This window comes from Tiliqua scincoides, chromosome 4 (genome assembly GCF_035046505.1).
Source record: "Tiliqua scincoides isolate rTilSci1 chromosome 4, rTilSci1.hap2, whole genome shotgun sequence".
In the NCBI taxonomy this organism is placed as follows: Eukaryota; Metazoa; Chordata; class Lepidosauria; order Squamata; family Scincidae; genus Tiliqua; species Tiliqua scincoides.
In genome coordinates this window covers 202824530-202840533 of record NC_089824.1, presented here as the reverse complement: position 1 = coordinate 202840533, position 16004 = coordinate 202824530, and the positions used below count along the sequence as shown (strand labels likewise).

The 16004-nt window shown below is 44.0% G+C and overlaps 1 protein-coding gene across 1 annotated transcript in view; it reads left to right on the top strand.

Moving 5' to 3' along the window:
- ZMYND8 (zinc finger MYND-type containing 8) overlaps nucleotides 1-16004 on the top strand; it is a 128401-nt gene that overhangs the window by 2695 nt on the left and 109702 nt on the right. Inside the window, exon 2 of the mRNA XM_066626507.1 lies at nucleotides 4393-4436. Coding sequence (XP_066482604.1) covers nucleotides 4429-4436 — 8 coding nt within the window. The 5' untranslated portion in view covers nucleotides 4393-4428. The remainder of the gene's footprint in view (nucleotides 1-4392; nucleotides 4437-16004) is intronic.

Below are 16004 nucleotides of genomic sequence, written 5' to 3'. Positions count from 1 at the left end.
GCAGGAGGACAAAAAGTGGTCTCTTCCCCCCCCCCCCATTAAGTTTAATGTTACATTTAACATGGATTCCATAGCTTTACTGGTTCTCATTTTTTTTTTTTTACATATACTGAATGGTCCAACCACATATGCAAGTTGATCGTTAATCTTATTTTCAGATAACAATAAAATTAGAGTTGGAAGTTACCTTAGAGGTAATCTAGTTCACCCCCCCCCCCCGCCCGCCCGCCCGCCAAGTGCAGGAACATTGTGAACTGAGATCAGAGTGTGATTTGTCCAGAGCCATCTAGTGAGTTGTGATTGTGCCCTGCTGGTGCCCTGCAATATTCTATATTGTGCCACAGTAGAGCTCATATCCAGGCAAGCAATTGCTTTGTTTTCTCACTCTATTCTAATGCTAATATATAGCAGCTAATATATAAGCAGATGGCTTAAGCTCAAGGATCAAACCTGACCCATTCATAGTGTTCCGCTATGTGCAAGAAATCCTTACTTGCATTTATTTTTTAAAACTTGACCTACTTGCCCTTATAGACTTTACAGTACAGGTTGAGTCTCAGGTGGATGGCAAAAAAACAAATCCATTTAAAAAACAATGTCACTTTGCTGGGCAATTTAAAACAGCCTTGCTGACCTTTGTGATGTAAAATACAGTCATTAAGAAGACAATCCATAGATCTGTCTCTCTCCAGATGCTTAGAAAGTCTTCACTGCCTTCACCAATGCAAAGTGATGATCTTTCTTTCATGTGCTGGGGAAGGGAGGAGTCACTGACTCAGAGGGAAGCCTGGAGAAAGTCTGATTGATGGATTGTCAGTTGGCTGTCCTCTCACATTAATGAGGCTATTGTTACTGTTTTCCTTTAATTTAAAGGGCCCTTCTCATTGCGTTGAGATAGTGAAAAATCCATGGATAATTAGGTTATAAACTGTGATTTTAAAGGGATGCATCTTCCCCAAGGATCAGCACATTCCTTCTCATTTTCAGTGGCCATTCCTGTTGAGTCAAATCTGTGTACAACGAGGTTGGACCTGTATGAAGTAGAACTATTTGCAACCATCTTTTGAAATAAGCTCTTTAGTAGCCATTTGATCTGCAGGTGATAATGCTTATCTCCATGCCACAAAAAGTTTCACTGGCTAATTATTATCATACGTATTTGTATACCTGCTTCTCAACAGAAAGTTCTCAAAGTAATTTACATAGAAAAGGAACAAGAAAATGGGTTCACAATAATAATTTAAATAGAGAGACACTTATAAACAGCCACTGGAGAAGACACAATGTTGGAATGAATAGGAACTGTTGCTCTTTTCCTAATATATGGATATTAAAAGGTCCCTGAATATCATGCTACTGCTTTAAGTGCACAAGAACTAGTCAGGCTGGTTGTTCTTTGGCTAACTGGCGACCCTAAAAGAGCTCTGCTCATTATGGAATGGCATTATCTATGAAGGGATAGATAAGAGGTATATCTTCAGTGATACTGTCAGGAAATTTATTTTACTGATCAAGTAAAACTTTGAGAATTATTTTTGAGTGGCAAAACTTATTAAAATATAATTGCTTATAGAACTAACACTCATGAAGAAAGGCAAATTAGTATTTTTTTCTTTTTCAGTTTGTCTACACACATTAAGCTACAGTAATTGGATTTAAACCACATGAGATAAAACAAGATATTGTGTTCCAGTTAACATGGGATAAGTTTAGACTGAAATCTAAAATAGGTTGTCAAGTTTTATACTGGCCTTCTGGTTTGCTCTCTTCCTCTAAAAGGTGGTGGTAGCACAGGGAGATGTACAGAGGGAGGTAGATGTGCTTCAAAGTTCTCCTCCAGGAGTTCTTGTCACCATGACTCCTTATCACCATGTGTATTTTTATGCCTCAGATAGTATCACCTGCAAATTCTTGTATATCAAGCTGGTGTTAAAGACACAGCAGTTTTGGCTTTATTTTGCTAATTGGTAAGCTTAATACAAATAATTATCTGAAGCAGCTGTTCTCAAATTTTTTGATCTCCTAGACCAGGGGTCTCTAAACTTTTTGGTTGAAGGGCCACATCAAACATCTGGCAGTGTTGAGGCCTGGAAAAAAAAATTAAATATAAAATTAAAATAAATACATTGGAGATGGAACTTAGATGAATGAAAAAATGGGCTCAAATGTCCAGGATTTCTCCAAACACTAACACAGCCCAAAGCACACACTTAAACGAACCCCCATTCCCCCACCCCACAAGCACAACTCCAATTGTGTTTGGTCATCTGGACCAGAGGATCAGCAGCTAGCCGTGGGCCGGATAGAGGCTCACTGTGGGCTGCATCTGACCCCAGGCTGGGGTTCGGATACCCCTGTCCTATACCAGTGTTTCTCAAACTGTGGGTCTGGACCCACTAGGTGGGTTGCAAGTTAATTTCAGGTGGGTCCCCATTCTTTTCAATATTTTATTTTTAATCTATTAGACTTTGATGCTACCATGATATATGACTACATATGGGGAAATATTAAAGACCTATACATTTAACAAGCTACTATGTATATTCTTTTAACAATGATAGTCAGTGGGACTTATTCCTGAGTAAGTGTGGGTAGGATTGCAGCCTAGGATTGTTAAAAATTTTCCTGCTTGATGTGGGTCCCGACAAATTCTCATTCTAAAATATTCTAAAAATATTTCTTTACTCAGCTTGTGGTTGGTCTGTGAAACTGCTTGCCTCAGGATGTGGTGACAGCATATGGCCTGGATGCCTTTAAAAGGGGATTGGACAAATTTCTGGAGGAAAAATCCATTATGGGTTACAAGCCATGATGTGCAACCTCCTAATTTTAGAAATGGGCTATGTCAGAATGCCAATGCAAGGGAGGGCACCAGGATGCAGGTCTCTTGTTATCTGGTGTGCTCCCTGGGGCATTTGGTGGGCCGCTGTGAGATATACGAAGCTGGACTAGATGGGCCTATGGCCTTATCCAGTGGGGCTGTTCTTATGTTCTTAAGAAGTCAGCTATGGAGTTAGAACAGTTCCTTCCAAGCAATATAATTTGTTCATAATTGGTTTTCCATAATGGCAGAAAATGACTTATGTACTTTGCAAGCTCCCTTCCAGCATTAAGGTCCTATAAATTGTATTTGGGGGTGGGGGAGAGATCGAGAGAGAAAGCATGTAGTCTATGGGTCCATATGGCTGGGCATAATCTGTACAGTGCCCCCCAAAAGGCTATTAGTCTATCAAGAGTCTTATGTCATGAAACTTCATGTGTAATGTAACTACATACAGATGAAATGGACTCTAATCCACAAAAGTTATTCCGTGATGATTCTGTAAGTCATTAAGGTAGATTTATTAGTATTCTCAACCTATGACTTTCACTATGGGCGGGAGCCCATTTGTTAGGAATTAAATAATGGATTCTCAGGCTTTCTTCTCCCTTCTGATTTTGGGCTAGTTTCATGCTGGGAAGAAAAAAATTACTAAGAACTACATGGGGTGGGTGAGAGAAGAAACAAAAGTGTCTGCCAAGAATTCAGACTTGTCAAATTGTACTGTATAAGAGTAAATGCTGTGATTACCTTCTGTCTCCAAAGGGATATTTTTTTGTGTTGCTGTTTAAAATAAAAAATATATATAAATTACAGTACTGTTTTATAGTATTATGATCACATGGGTAATGAGTAAAATTAAAACATGTAAACACAAAAAATATAGAAGTATTGTTCCTATACTAGTAATTTAACATAACTGAATAATGTTTGTATATTCTCTACATTAAATAGAGAAACAATTAACTAATCTGTTACTAGACAATGCTGATTTGGAGCCCAATCCTGAGCTCGGTGCTCCGGCTTTTCACCAGAGTGCACTGTCGCAAACATGCCTTAATGCACATGTGCGAGGCTTACCACTGGGCCAGTGCCTTTGCTAGCCCAGTGGTGGCCGGCGCTGGGCTAGTGCAAGGCGGGCGCCCATTCTCTGCTGTTTGGTGGTCTCACGGACCACCGAACCACTGCACAGTAAGTGAGGGCAGTGAGGAGGTGTTCTGGAGAGGGGGGAGGCAGGTGGGAGGTGGGGAGAGGGCGGGCAGGAGGTGTGCAGAGGGAGGGAGGTGGGTCCTGTGGAGCTCCATTCCACTGGATCCAAGGCATTCATGTGGGGCTTGTCCTACACAAACACCTTTACCTTACGTGAGTAGCCCCATTGCGGGGCTACTTCCCTTACCCAGGAGAAAGGGACAAAAGTCCCCTTCTCCCGAGGTGCTGCCTGTGGTAACATAGGATGCGGCGGCAGCCATTTTTGGTGCCACCGAAGCTGGGTGCCCCGGGCAGCTCAGGATTGGGCTGTTAGTTTTTTCTGTATCTGGAACCTAAAGCAAATTTATCTCATCTTCTTTCAGAGCTGTAAAAGAAAATCGCATAAGCATTTTGTTGCCATGATGGGGTAAGTGCAATCAATTTAAAAGTCTAATATTTTAATGTATGAGTGAACAGAGACTGAGATTTGGCAATCAAACCATGAAATGTTCCACATAAGCAGGTTGCAAATGATCAGAAAAAAATAGTTTGGTCTGCCTCTGTTTAACAACAATTTGTTCTATGAAAAGCAGGAGGCAAAGCTTTTCATGGCCTGCAGATGAGCATTATCATGTGCTTATCGTTCCCAGATGAAGCACATGTTGCTGTTGTTGAAAGGTTCATGAACAGAGGCCCGTTAAACTTGGTAAACCATAATCCCAAGAGGCCACAGTGCATCACATCAAATAATCTTCTTGAAATTAGTGAGTTTCTGTAATAGCATTATAAATTTGCCTAACTCAAAAATACTTGCCAGATTAGAATTTTAGAAAACTCATTCTGTAACATGCTGCTCATTCTGATAAATTACAGTCATGTTTGCATGGTGTGGGCAGAGATTAATTTAGAATAGCATGTGATTCTTACATGTTGTTAAGTCATAGGTAACTTGCACCTATGTTTGAACACTCACTGTTACCTACTTTGAAACCCAGCAAGGCCTGGAGATCTACCAGAGTTTTTTTTACAATGTTCGCACCATCATAACATCTAACATTTATGTGTACAATGTATGTTGGTGTACCTTGAGCCCCACTGAGTATAGCAGGACTTACTCCTGAGTAGACATGCCTAGGATTAGACTGTGAGGCTGCAATGCTAGCCACACTTACCTGAGAGTAAGCCCCATTGAGTACAATGGGCCTTACTCCCGGCGTTTCCTCCCAGAGGCACCTGAAGGGGGGGTCGGCACTCCGTCATCTACTCATCTACTCATCTACTCATTTTGCCTCACGATCTACCGGTAGATCGCGATCCACCTATTGAGCACCCCTGGTGTAATATATGCAGGGCAGTCCAGGCTGACAGGCAACCTACTGCTAACCAGTGCCGGGTGCATCGATGCCAAACAGGCTACTGCTGCATCCATTGGCCCTGTGGAGGCTGCCGGAGGTCTCCTGATGGGAAGTATACGTTCGTCACCTTCCCTGAAGTAAGGAAGGCTCTGCAATGGGGCTACTCAAGTCTATACCAGCCATTTTGCTGGTGCAGATTAGAGAAGCTCCGTGTCGGTCTTTTTAGTCTGACATGAAGGATAGGATCTGGCAGAGGAGGCCTCTGCCAGTCCCACCTCCCTCCTGGGCCATTCCATCCCCTGGTTCTGCCCTCCCCCCACCCCACCCCACCCCACCGCACCTTCCCCCTGCTTTCCTCTGCCTTGAAAAGGTGTTCCACCTGCTGGCAGCAAGACTTACCATCTGCTGTGCTGCAAAGTTGCTTTCCCAACTCTGAGACCTGACGCCAGTGTTCCCTTCTTATCCAGAGCTGTAAATGAGCTTTATAGCATGTTTACGACACCTAGCGCTGGCACTGGGCTCTGAGCTATCTCCATGTTACATACTGTCATGGAGCTTTCAATTAGGGCAGTGGTTTTCAAACTCTCATGGAGAATTTGAGCCACTGTAAGAGCTTGCAGGGGTGGGGGGGAGGCAGCAGCATGATCCCCAGGCTAAAGCGAAAGTGGAGCGCAATCATTTCACTTTCACTACTGTGGGGAGCTCTGCCAGAGGTCGCACCGGGCTCCCCACACTCTGGGGAGGCTGCCGGAGGCTTGGGTAAGTGCACCCAATCTCCTGCAGCCCCCTGAGCAGTGCGATCCTAGAGATTGCACCGCTGCCTCCTCCCAGCCTCCAGGCTGCCCCCGCCCTTTAAGGGGGCAGAGGCCAGGGACCACAGGCTGGGGCATCGTGACACCCCTGTTTGAAAAGCCCTGGATTAGGGTGCAGGGGTCCTGATCACCAAACATGTGTCGTTTCTTATTCACATATTTTTGTAGCAGGTGTTGTGGAATATACTGCAGACACTCGCCCATGTTGATCTCACAGATAAGTCGAGGACAGGCTTTGAACAAAAAATCATTCTTTCTATGAGCTTTCTATGAGCCTCAGATACGTCAGGTGGGTGGGTTTAATCTTAGGGGGGTGTCTGACTACAGTTTTGTCTGATTTTATGTGAGACCGTATCCTGAAAAATAACTTACCAGTAATTGTTATGTAAGAACTGTACAGTCTGTGATATAAAATTTAGTGAAAGATCATAAGATACATTTTATTCCTTAACTTTTAAAATTTTGGTCTTCATAATCTTTTTGTAAAAACTATCAGAGTAAACAACATACCAGTAGAACCATTAATGAAATCCTTCTTTAACATGCCTGGTGTGTTAAACCAGAGGCTCAACATATAACATACAACTTATAACTGGGAGTGTGCAATTCATTTCACAGCAGAGAGACAAGCAAGGAGCGTGAGCAAGCACAGCTGCACATAGTTGCAACCCTATTTACTCAGAAGTAGATTGCTTTCCATGAGTGTTATTCTTAAGTAATTGTGCACTGAATTGCAGCCTGGGACTTTGTTTCAGATGGAAATGAGGACTGTATGCTAGTGTTTTAAAAACCAGATTCCTAAACTGAGGGGGCTTCTTTTTCCAAACTGGAAGGAAGATGAAGGGGCCTGTGGGAGTTGTAAGGAGGCTTTGTGAGGAGTAAGTCCTGCACTTCCATAGCAACAACCCTCATAAAGACTACAATCCCATAAGTGCCTTCACTTCACCTGTCTGGAGAAGGCTAAAATGGCTGGTTCTGAATACCATAATTGCTAATAAAATTCTCCTTTTTCCTCCTCCCCTGTGTCCTGCTTCTCAGCCCAGTCCCATCCCCCAATTCACCAGACAGTTACTAAGCTTCCCAGAAGCTCCAGAGGCTGCAGTCTTGTTCACTGTATGGACCCATGCATAAGTCGAGCCAGGTTTTCAGGCTCGATTTTTAGACATAAATTTTTTGGCTTATAGGCAAGTATATGCGGTGGTGGCGCGATGGGGATAAACTTGAAAATATCTGGATTCTATCCGGAAAATAATGATAAAGCTTGAAAATGTTTATTTTCCTTTTATATTAATTGTGATGCAATGACAACATATTTCTGCAAGGTGCATGTTATATGTCAAAGAGCCACATGTGGCTTGGAAGCCGTGATTTGGCCACTCCTGGTTTAGACTGTGTATTTTTAAGCCAGTGATTTGCAACCTTTTTCATTTCATGGCAGACTGACAAGGCACTAAAATTGTCAAGGCACACCATCAGATTTTTGATAATTGCCAAGGCACACCATGCTGCTAGTGGGGGTTTCACATCCCCATTGGCCCTATTAATAAATGACCTTCCCCCAAATTCCTGTGGCACACCTGTGGATCACTCATGGCACACTAGTTTGCCATGGCACATTGGTTGAAAATGGCTGTTCTAAGCTCTCAAAGCAGAAACAAATAAACATATTGAAAACAGTAAATGAAATGATGCAAGGCTGCAGTATTATAAGAGCCAACCATCACAAGAGACTAAGGGCCCAATCAGTGGCGTTCCTGGGGGTCGCAGTGCCTGGGGCAACCCCCCGTTTTCCGCCCCCACAGCCCTTTTTCCGTTCCCCCCGCCCCTGACCTGGAAGTAATTGCGGTGATGTCATCCTTACCACAGTTACTTCCGTGCGGCTACTTCCTTTGTTCCCCCTTTGAAAACAAGGGGGAACAAGGGGGAACAGAGGAGGCAGCTGAGGCCCCGACGGAGCCTTCCACTCTGCTTGTAAGTGGCGCGGAGGTCTCCACTGGAGTGGTTTGGGGCCGCTGGAAGCAGCCCCAGACTGCTGCAATGGAGACCTCTGCGCAGCTTACAAGCAGTGCAGAAGGCTCCAACGGCACCTCGGAAGTAGGATGTCCTCAGACGCGGAGGAGGGGCACCCAGGAGCGCTGTGAAGAGGCAGCGCGAAATTGCCTCTCTGGCAGTGACTCAGCGCTGCACTGGGTCGCCCCCTCTCCCTTCCTCCTTTATAGGAGAAGAGGAAAGGGGTGCACTAGAGAGGCAGCACATCAGGAGATGTGACTCTCAGTGTGTTGACACTCTAGGGCGCACGTCTCCTATCCTCTGAAGATGAGATAGCGCCCTAGAGAGGCAGCATGCTGGGAGTTGCGATGCTGTCTCTTTCGGGTGCCCTCTCCCCTCCTCTGGTCGTGAGGAAACGGGCGCCCTAGAGTATCAGTGTGCCAGGAGTTGCAGCTCCCAGCGCACTGCCTCTCTAGGGCACCCCTTTCCTCTTCTCCTATAAAGGAGGAGGGGAGTGGGGACAACCCAGTCTGGCACTGAGTTGCTGCCGGAGAGGCAGCTTCTTGCTGCCTCTCCACAGCACTCCTGAGTGCTCCTCCATTGGGAGGAGGGTTTTTTTTAAGCGCTGCCGGCTTCTCTCCCTTTAAAGAAAAAAAGCAAATGTGCAGTGGAGGGGCGAGGTTCGGGGAGGCGCCCTTGGAGGGTTGGTGCCCAGGGTGTTACGTGAAAAGCCCCTTTTTCCTTAGTTGTGATTTTATATCTGGTTATGTTAGTAAAACATCATGCAGGCCACCCTCCTCACAGCACACTTTTCCAAAAAACCCTGGTCAAGCTGCAAGCTCATGGATTACACAACCTCCCCTTCCATGTGAATTGTTTTAATCCAATCACTGTTTATGCAAACACATTAAACTTCTCACACAGGCCTAATTCAGGTAAAGTCACAAGCTCATGGTGACAACATCGCCCCCCCCCCCCGTCAAGGAGTCTGACATAGTAAATCACTGTTTAAATGTCTCTATTCTTTGTATTGTTTAACTCAATCACTGCTTAAGTACCGTATGCAGAACGGCCTTCCTGGTTTACTGCATGTTGTAAGTGCCCCCCCCATGAAGCCAGCCGTTGCTGATAACTGACTTCCTGATCATTCATTGTTTTACATACTCCCAAGTACCCCACTGTGTGTAGTAAGCAAGCACATCCAGGTCAGCTCTAGGTCACATCCAGGTCAGCAAAAAAATCCACCCCTTTTTAAGAGAGGGCTTCGCCACATGCTCGCTCTCTCTGACTCTTCCCCCCAAGGCAGAAGGTCCTCCTCCCAGGACTCTTCCCCCCCCCCATCCAACTGCTCTACAAGAAAGGTAATTATATCGCATCTGGAACTCTTTCCCTTCTCTCTCCCCCTCCCCCTTTTCCTCCCCTTCTCTCCCCATCTTTAGTTAGCAACTGGGATTGGCAGATCAGGGACCCCTAAAATCAGGGGTGCTCACACTTTTTTGGCTCGAGAGCTACTTTGAAACCCAGCAAGGCCCGGAGATCTACCAGGGGGGAAGGAAGCATCTGACAGACACCCCCTTTAATGTATGGAGCCCCTGCTGGAGTCTAGTCAGTTTCGTCAGTTTTGTTGCTGCATGCCTGAAGAGCAGCTAAAGTGTCAGTTTCAGTTTAGTGTCAGCTAAATATGTCAGTTTCGTCTAGTAACTAGACGAAACTGACATATTAACAGTTTGGAGAGACAGGACTCCGCGATCTACTCATTTTGCCTCGCAATCTACCAGTAGATCGCGATCCACCTATTGAGCACCCCTGCCTAAAATCCTTCCCTACAATATTTCCCTTTTTCTAATCTTCTTGGATGCACCAAATACTTTTCACATGCAACCACCATAAGCTAGGTACACTAGATGCAAGTACTAGAAATATATACTTATCATTTTTCCATGAGCTTTATGTTTACCTGTGTGCTTTTGTAATAAAAATATAATATTTTATTGAAAGTTATCTTCCTCTCAGTCTCCTCATTAACCTAAAGGGAATTTCTCTGCATTACGCCGTCTTGTTATCCAGCCTGTGATCCTGTAGTTCCAATAAGGGTAGTATACTAATTCCCCTAAACAAAACAGCCCTTTTGGTAACAACGGCTTTTGCCCAGCTTGCCTCTCTCCAGGTGCACCACTAGGCCCAATTCTATCCAACTTTCCAACACTGATGCAGCTATGCCAACAGGGCATGTGCTGCAACCTGTGAGGTGGGCAGTCACTGAGGCCTCTTCAGGGTAAGGGAATATTTGTTCCTTTACCTCAGGACTGCATTGTGGCTGCGTCAGCATTGGAAAGTTGAATTGGATTGGGCCCTAAATGTGTCAGCCAACTGTCATATGAAATAAAAGGTTTTGCAACCCTTTGAAAAGTAGAAGTGAGAGAGCAACTACTGACCTTTTCCTGGTAGATCATTCTACAACCTCAGGGCTATTACAGTGAATGACCTCCACTATGCAGCTGGTGTTTTCTCTTTCAGAGGGAAGACTTAAGAAGCAGAATCTGGTCTGATGAACACAGACAGGATGGGGGCTCCTGTCATGAAAGGTGGTCTGGATGATATGTGGGTCTCATATCATGAACTAGGACTTTGAATTGGACCAGGAAGTTAATAGGAAATAAGTGGAGTTAGTGCAAAACTGGATTAGTATACTTTTATCTCCCAATATTATCAGATGAAGAACCACAATATTCTGTTTCAGCTGCAGTTACTAAGCCATCTTCAAGGGTAGCTCATGTCCAGTGTGTGATAGGTGTTAGCTCCTGAATTTAGAACCATGTGACTTGCAGCACAATCCTATGCTTGTATACTCAGAAGTAGTCCTATTGTGTTCAGTAGGACTTGGTTTTCCAGGAAAGTATGAGTAGGATTTCAACCTTGGTGTTTTTGCAGCATCTTCTTTCCTTTTCTAAGGAGCAACACTCATTATTGCCAGATGACTTTCATTGTGAATAAGGCCACAAACGTTGCCAATCTGCCTATACTAACGTTATTCCAGTGGTTCCCAAACTATGAGCCGCAGCACCTTAGGGTACTACAGTGAACTCACAGGAGCATCCTCTTCTCTTTCACCCTGGTGTGGCCATCTTGGATTTCATGAGACTTGTGCGAGGTCCAAGATGGCAGTGCCCTGGAGAGCAAGGGCCACTGTGAAAGAAGGGCACTATGACCACAGTAAGTTTGATAACTGATGCATTAGTCATTTATGATGTGAAAGAAAGAAAAGCCAAATTTAAGTAAAGATGTCCTCCTTCATTGCCCTAGAGACATATCTTTCTAACTATAGGTGACCAGTGAAATGGCTAGTTACAAGCCTGATATATATGATGTTGTATGGTATTATTAAGGTTGCTGTCAACTATAGCAAGTACCCTACATACCGGTTAGGTTCCAGGAGTCTGTAAGTAAATTGAAGCTCTGGCTATTGCCAGCCCAGCATTACGGCACCTGCTTGAAAGCACCAGCAACGGATGTACTATGTTCACCCAGAAGCACCAATGCAACCATCCAAAACTTGGGGAGCCAGTGTATGATGAAAACTTATTTGAATTTCAAAAATCATGAAGAAATGTGCTTAATATATGCAGTTCTCATTCTAATCGCATATTTAGCAGTATGTGTGACTGCAGTGGAATTGCTTCTAAGCACTGCACCCTTGCCTCGCCTTCTTGTGTTGCCATAAGACTTAAAATTCACATGTGTGCATTTATTTTAGTATATCAGGTATGTGCAATTGTTTTCAAACCTACAACTTGACAGAAAGCTGCTGCTTATGCTAACCGTCTAATGACTTATCTGACTTATCATATCTGATATGGATACATTTTTAGATTTTTACTTTAGAAATACAAATTGTAAGGAAAATTTAATGGAAATATATATATATAATATTGTAATCTTAATTTGAGACTTACTTCCTAGTACATATAATTATCTTGTTGGGAATTACTAGGAAACTTTTGGTTGTGAGTACAGTTTTGTGTATTACTTATTCATTTTTTAGTGGAGTCAGAAATCCGGTATGATTCTTTTTTAAGTGAGTAACTTGTGCTGGTCTGAGAGCTTTCCAAAGTTTCTATTGGTATGGGAACAAACACGTGTGATCTAGGAAGGTGCCAATTACCAAATTACATGTTTATTTCTTTATCAGGTTCTTTCCCTTTGGGGTGCATAATTCACATTATAAACTTTTCTCATAATCACTAACCACTGATATATTGCAGAATCAGGTTAATCTGTAGGAGATGTTTCAGCCTTTGTAGTTGAAGTTGTGGCAGTGGTTATTGCATGATCACATTGAACCCAGGGAGAGAGAGATAGGAAGGGATTCAGGAAAATCTAATTAAGAGAAAGATCTGATAAAGAAGATGTGATTTACCTAACAAGTCCCATCTACCTGGGTAGATGGGACTCGTTAGCCTGGGAAGGCAGCTCATCTGAGAGAGGGAAAACTCTGATCCCAAACCTCCACTGCCTTGTGGCTACATCCAGTTATGGAAAAGGCTTCAGGAGTCAACCTCGAGGCAAAATCCGAAGCCGGAGTCCCTGAGGCCGTTCATGGCTGAACACAGTCACGTTCTGGCAACTCCTGCAACGCTGCTGGAACCAACCGTATTGGCTTCTGCCTTTCCGTTGGAACATTTCAGTGACGTGGAGAGGGGGGATTTGCTGCATGGGTAACAGTCTATCCTCCATATCTACTTTACCCAGGCTTCGCACACTGGAGAGAACACTCTGTTCCTGAACCACTATTCAGAGCGTGACACCATAGTCTTCCAAGACTGAAGGATGCCAACAAGATTTACCTAATTTCAAGCAGCATTTTAAACTGACAATCATTCCAAAAATTTTCTGTTTTGTGATAGGTTGGTTGTAAGCCAAACAGCAACAACAAAATGTATATACTGTATTCCACTAATCCAGTGTTTCTCAACCAGTGGTACTTGAGGTGGTATCTGGTGGTACACACAGGATCTTCAGAGCTCCCCCAGCAGATGATGAGACCCACTATGCAACAAGCAGTGGTAGGCAGTTTGGCTCTGGGCAGTTTGGCTCTGCAGTGGGCAGAGCTCCAGCATTCATGTGCTTGAAAATGTCCTCCCACCTGCCCTGTACCTCTTATTGGTGTTTATTGCATTGCATCTGACTTCCCAATCCAGAACTAAGTGGCAGTGACATCATTGCCAGTTACTTCCGGTGGTACTTCAAATAGGTGGACTGCTCAAAGTGACATGGCAGTGGAAAAATGTTGAGAAATGCTGCACTAATCAGTTTCTCGTCACTCTGTTGGGCTGATGCCACAAAACCTCCAGTATAATTTTAGTAAAATAAATTAACAGTTTTCTTAAACCCTATGCTGTTCAGACTGCTAGATCTCTGCCAAATGTTGTGTGTTAATGGTTTTGTTATTAAAATATTACATTGTAAAATATTATGTATGAAGAACTATACCATATGAATCATTTTTACATTTGGGGAAAAAACTTTTTCTTGATGCACATGTTTACATACTAACCACAATCTAACATAGCAGTGGTTCTCACACATTTAGCACCGGGACCCACTTTTTAGAATGAGAATCTGTCATGACCCACCAGAAGCGTTGTCATGACCAGAAGTGACATCATCAAGCAGGAAAATTTTGAACAATCCTAGGCTGCAATCCTACCCAGGATTAAGTCCCCTTCCCCTGGGTAAGGCGAGTAGCCCCGCAACGGGGCTGCTCAAATCTACAGTGACCCAAGGGTAACCGTAGAATCAAGAGTGGCTCAGGATCTGGTGGAGTGAAGTTGAACTGGTCCTGGCTCCCTCCCCCGGCACACCTCCTCCTTGCTCATCCACCACCTCCCCCCGCCCCAGAACGTTTCCTTCCTGCCTTCCCCCACATGCCCACCTACCTCACTGCCTTAGGTAGAGGCAACCGTGGAGCTGTGGAGCCGCGGCAGTCCACCAGTGCTAGTCCAGTGCTGGCCAGCGCTGAGCTAGCATTGGTGGTGAGGGCCAAAGAAGTGCCTTACGGCACGTTTGCGACAGTGCACGCCAGCAGTAAGCCGGCACGCACTGATTAGAATTGAACCCTCAAAGGTAATGGATAGAGCCATAAGTTTTCTTTTTATATGTTGTTCATGTGTTATTTTGTTGCATTTTCTTTATAATTATAGTCCCAGATAACATGTTTGGCTACCAGGCTGATTCAGTACTCCACAGTGCTTGAGGCAGCACATCTTCTTGCTGCCCAGAGTGAGGTAGGATGCACTCTTCTTCCCTTCACAGAGGTCACAGGATAAGTAAGGAAATGAGGTTGTTAGCAGTTCCTTTGTTCATCCTATTTGAAGTCAGCAAACATCTACTGTTTGCAATAAGACACTTACTGACTTTAGAATTTAAAGGTGATGTGGGACCCCTGCTGGAAACACCCTTGATGGTCCCATGCACCATGCAAAACCTGCAAGATGTGAACTGAGACCTTCTGATCCCTCTCTCATCATGCATTTCTTGCAAAGGGACAAAGTGGGGACTCTCAGTTCATGCTTTTGCTGTAACAGACTAACAGCCCAGTCCTATCTACACTTCCCTGGTAGTAAGCCCCATTGACTCTAATGAAACTTCCTTCTGAGTAGACATGCATAGGATTGGGCTATAAGGGCCCAATCCTATCCAGTTTTCCAGCACTGGTGCAGCAACAATGCAGCCCCGAGGTAAGGGAACAAATGTTCACATACTTTAAGGGGGCTTCTGTGACTGCTGCCCCACCATAAGATGCAGTGCATGCCCCATTGGCACAGCTGCACCAGCACTGGAAAATTGGATAGGATTGGGCCCTAACACTGCTACACTTCTGGTAGTTGTCCCTGCTTCAAGTATTTACTCAGATGCAGACCCACTCAAATGCAGGTACACCCACAGTTTTCTGCAATACCATCTACCCAATCCTGTCTTGCCCTTAAAAGCTTCGGTCTTACAGAGAATTTTCTGTACTTTCTTTGAATTAAGATAAATTCTGATGATGATGAGTTTTCATGGACAGTTGCTTTTTTTGTTTTTTTTGTTGGGTAGTTGGGATTCAGACACCATTCACCATGCTGTACCTTCGGATCCAGTTGCAGTCAGAGCAAATATCATCCAGCCTTTAAAGAAGGGCAGAGGGGACAATATCATGGTTATCCCCAATCCTTGGTCTCCATCCATTATGGGTGAATTTTATATTTGATCTTGCCTTTGAATTGAGACTTGCAGACTCATCACACCACAGCTAAAATGTAGTAGAGGGAACTCTTGAAATTGATCACTTGACTATTATAGATTTCTGCATCTTGAAATATGTTGTTTCCCTGTGTTATAGTGAAATAGTACCTACTACATTTAAATAGTCTAAATATTTAAATTTAAATAGTCTACTACATTTAATAGTCCAGCCTATTTATACATGGATTTGACTCAATAGGAATGGCCACTGCAAATGAGAAGGAATGTGCTGATCCCTGGAGAAGGGGAAAAATGAATCCCTTTAAAATCAGTTTAAAAAACTGAACAATCCTTTAACAATAGCCTCCTTAATGAGAGAGAGGGCATCTGGCTGACAATAGACTAGTCCTTCTCTCTCCAGCGGGCCCCTCCCTTCCCCCTGAGCAGAAAGGTGATCACTTTGCATTGGTGAGGGGAAGGGCTGAGTGAAGCACCTCTCTTTCTAAGTGCTTGGAGGATGACTGATTGATGAATTGTCTTCTCAAGGACTCTTATCTTACATCACAAAGGTCAGCAAGGCTGTTTTTAAATCACCACAGCAAAGAAACTTTGTTT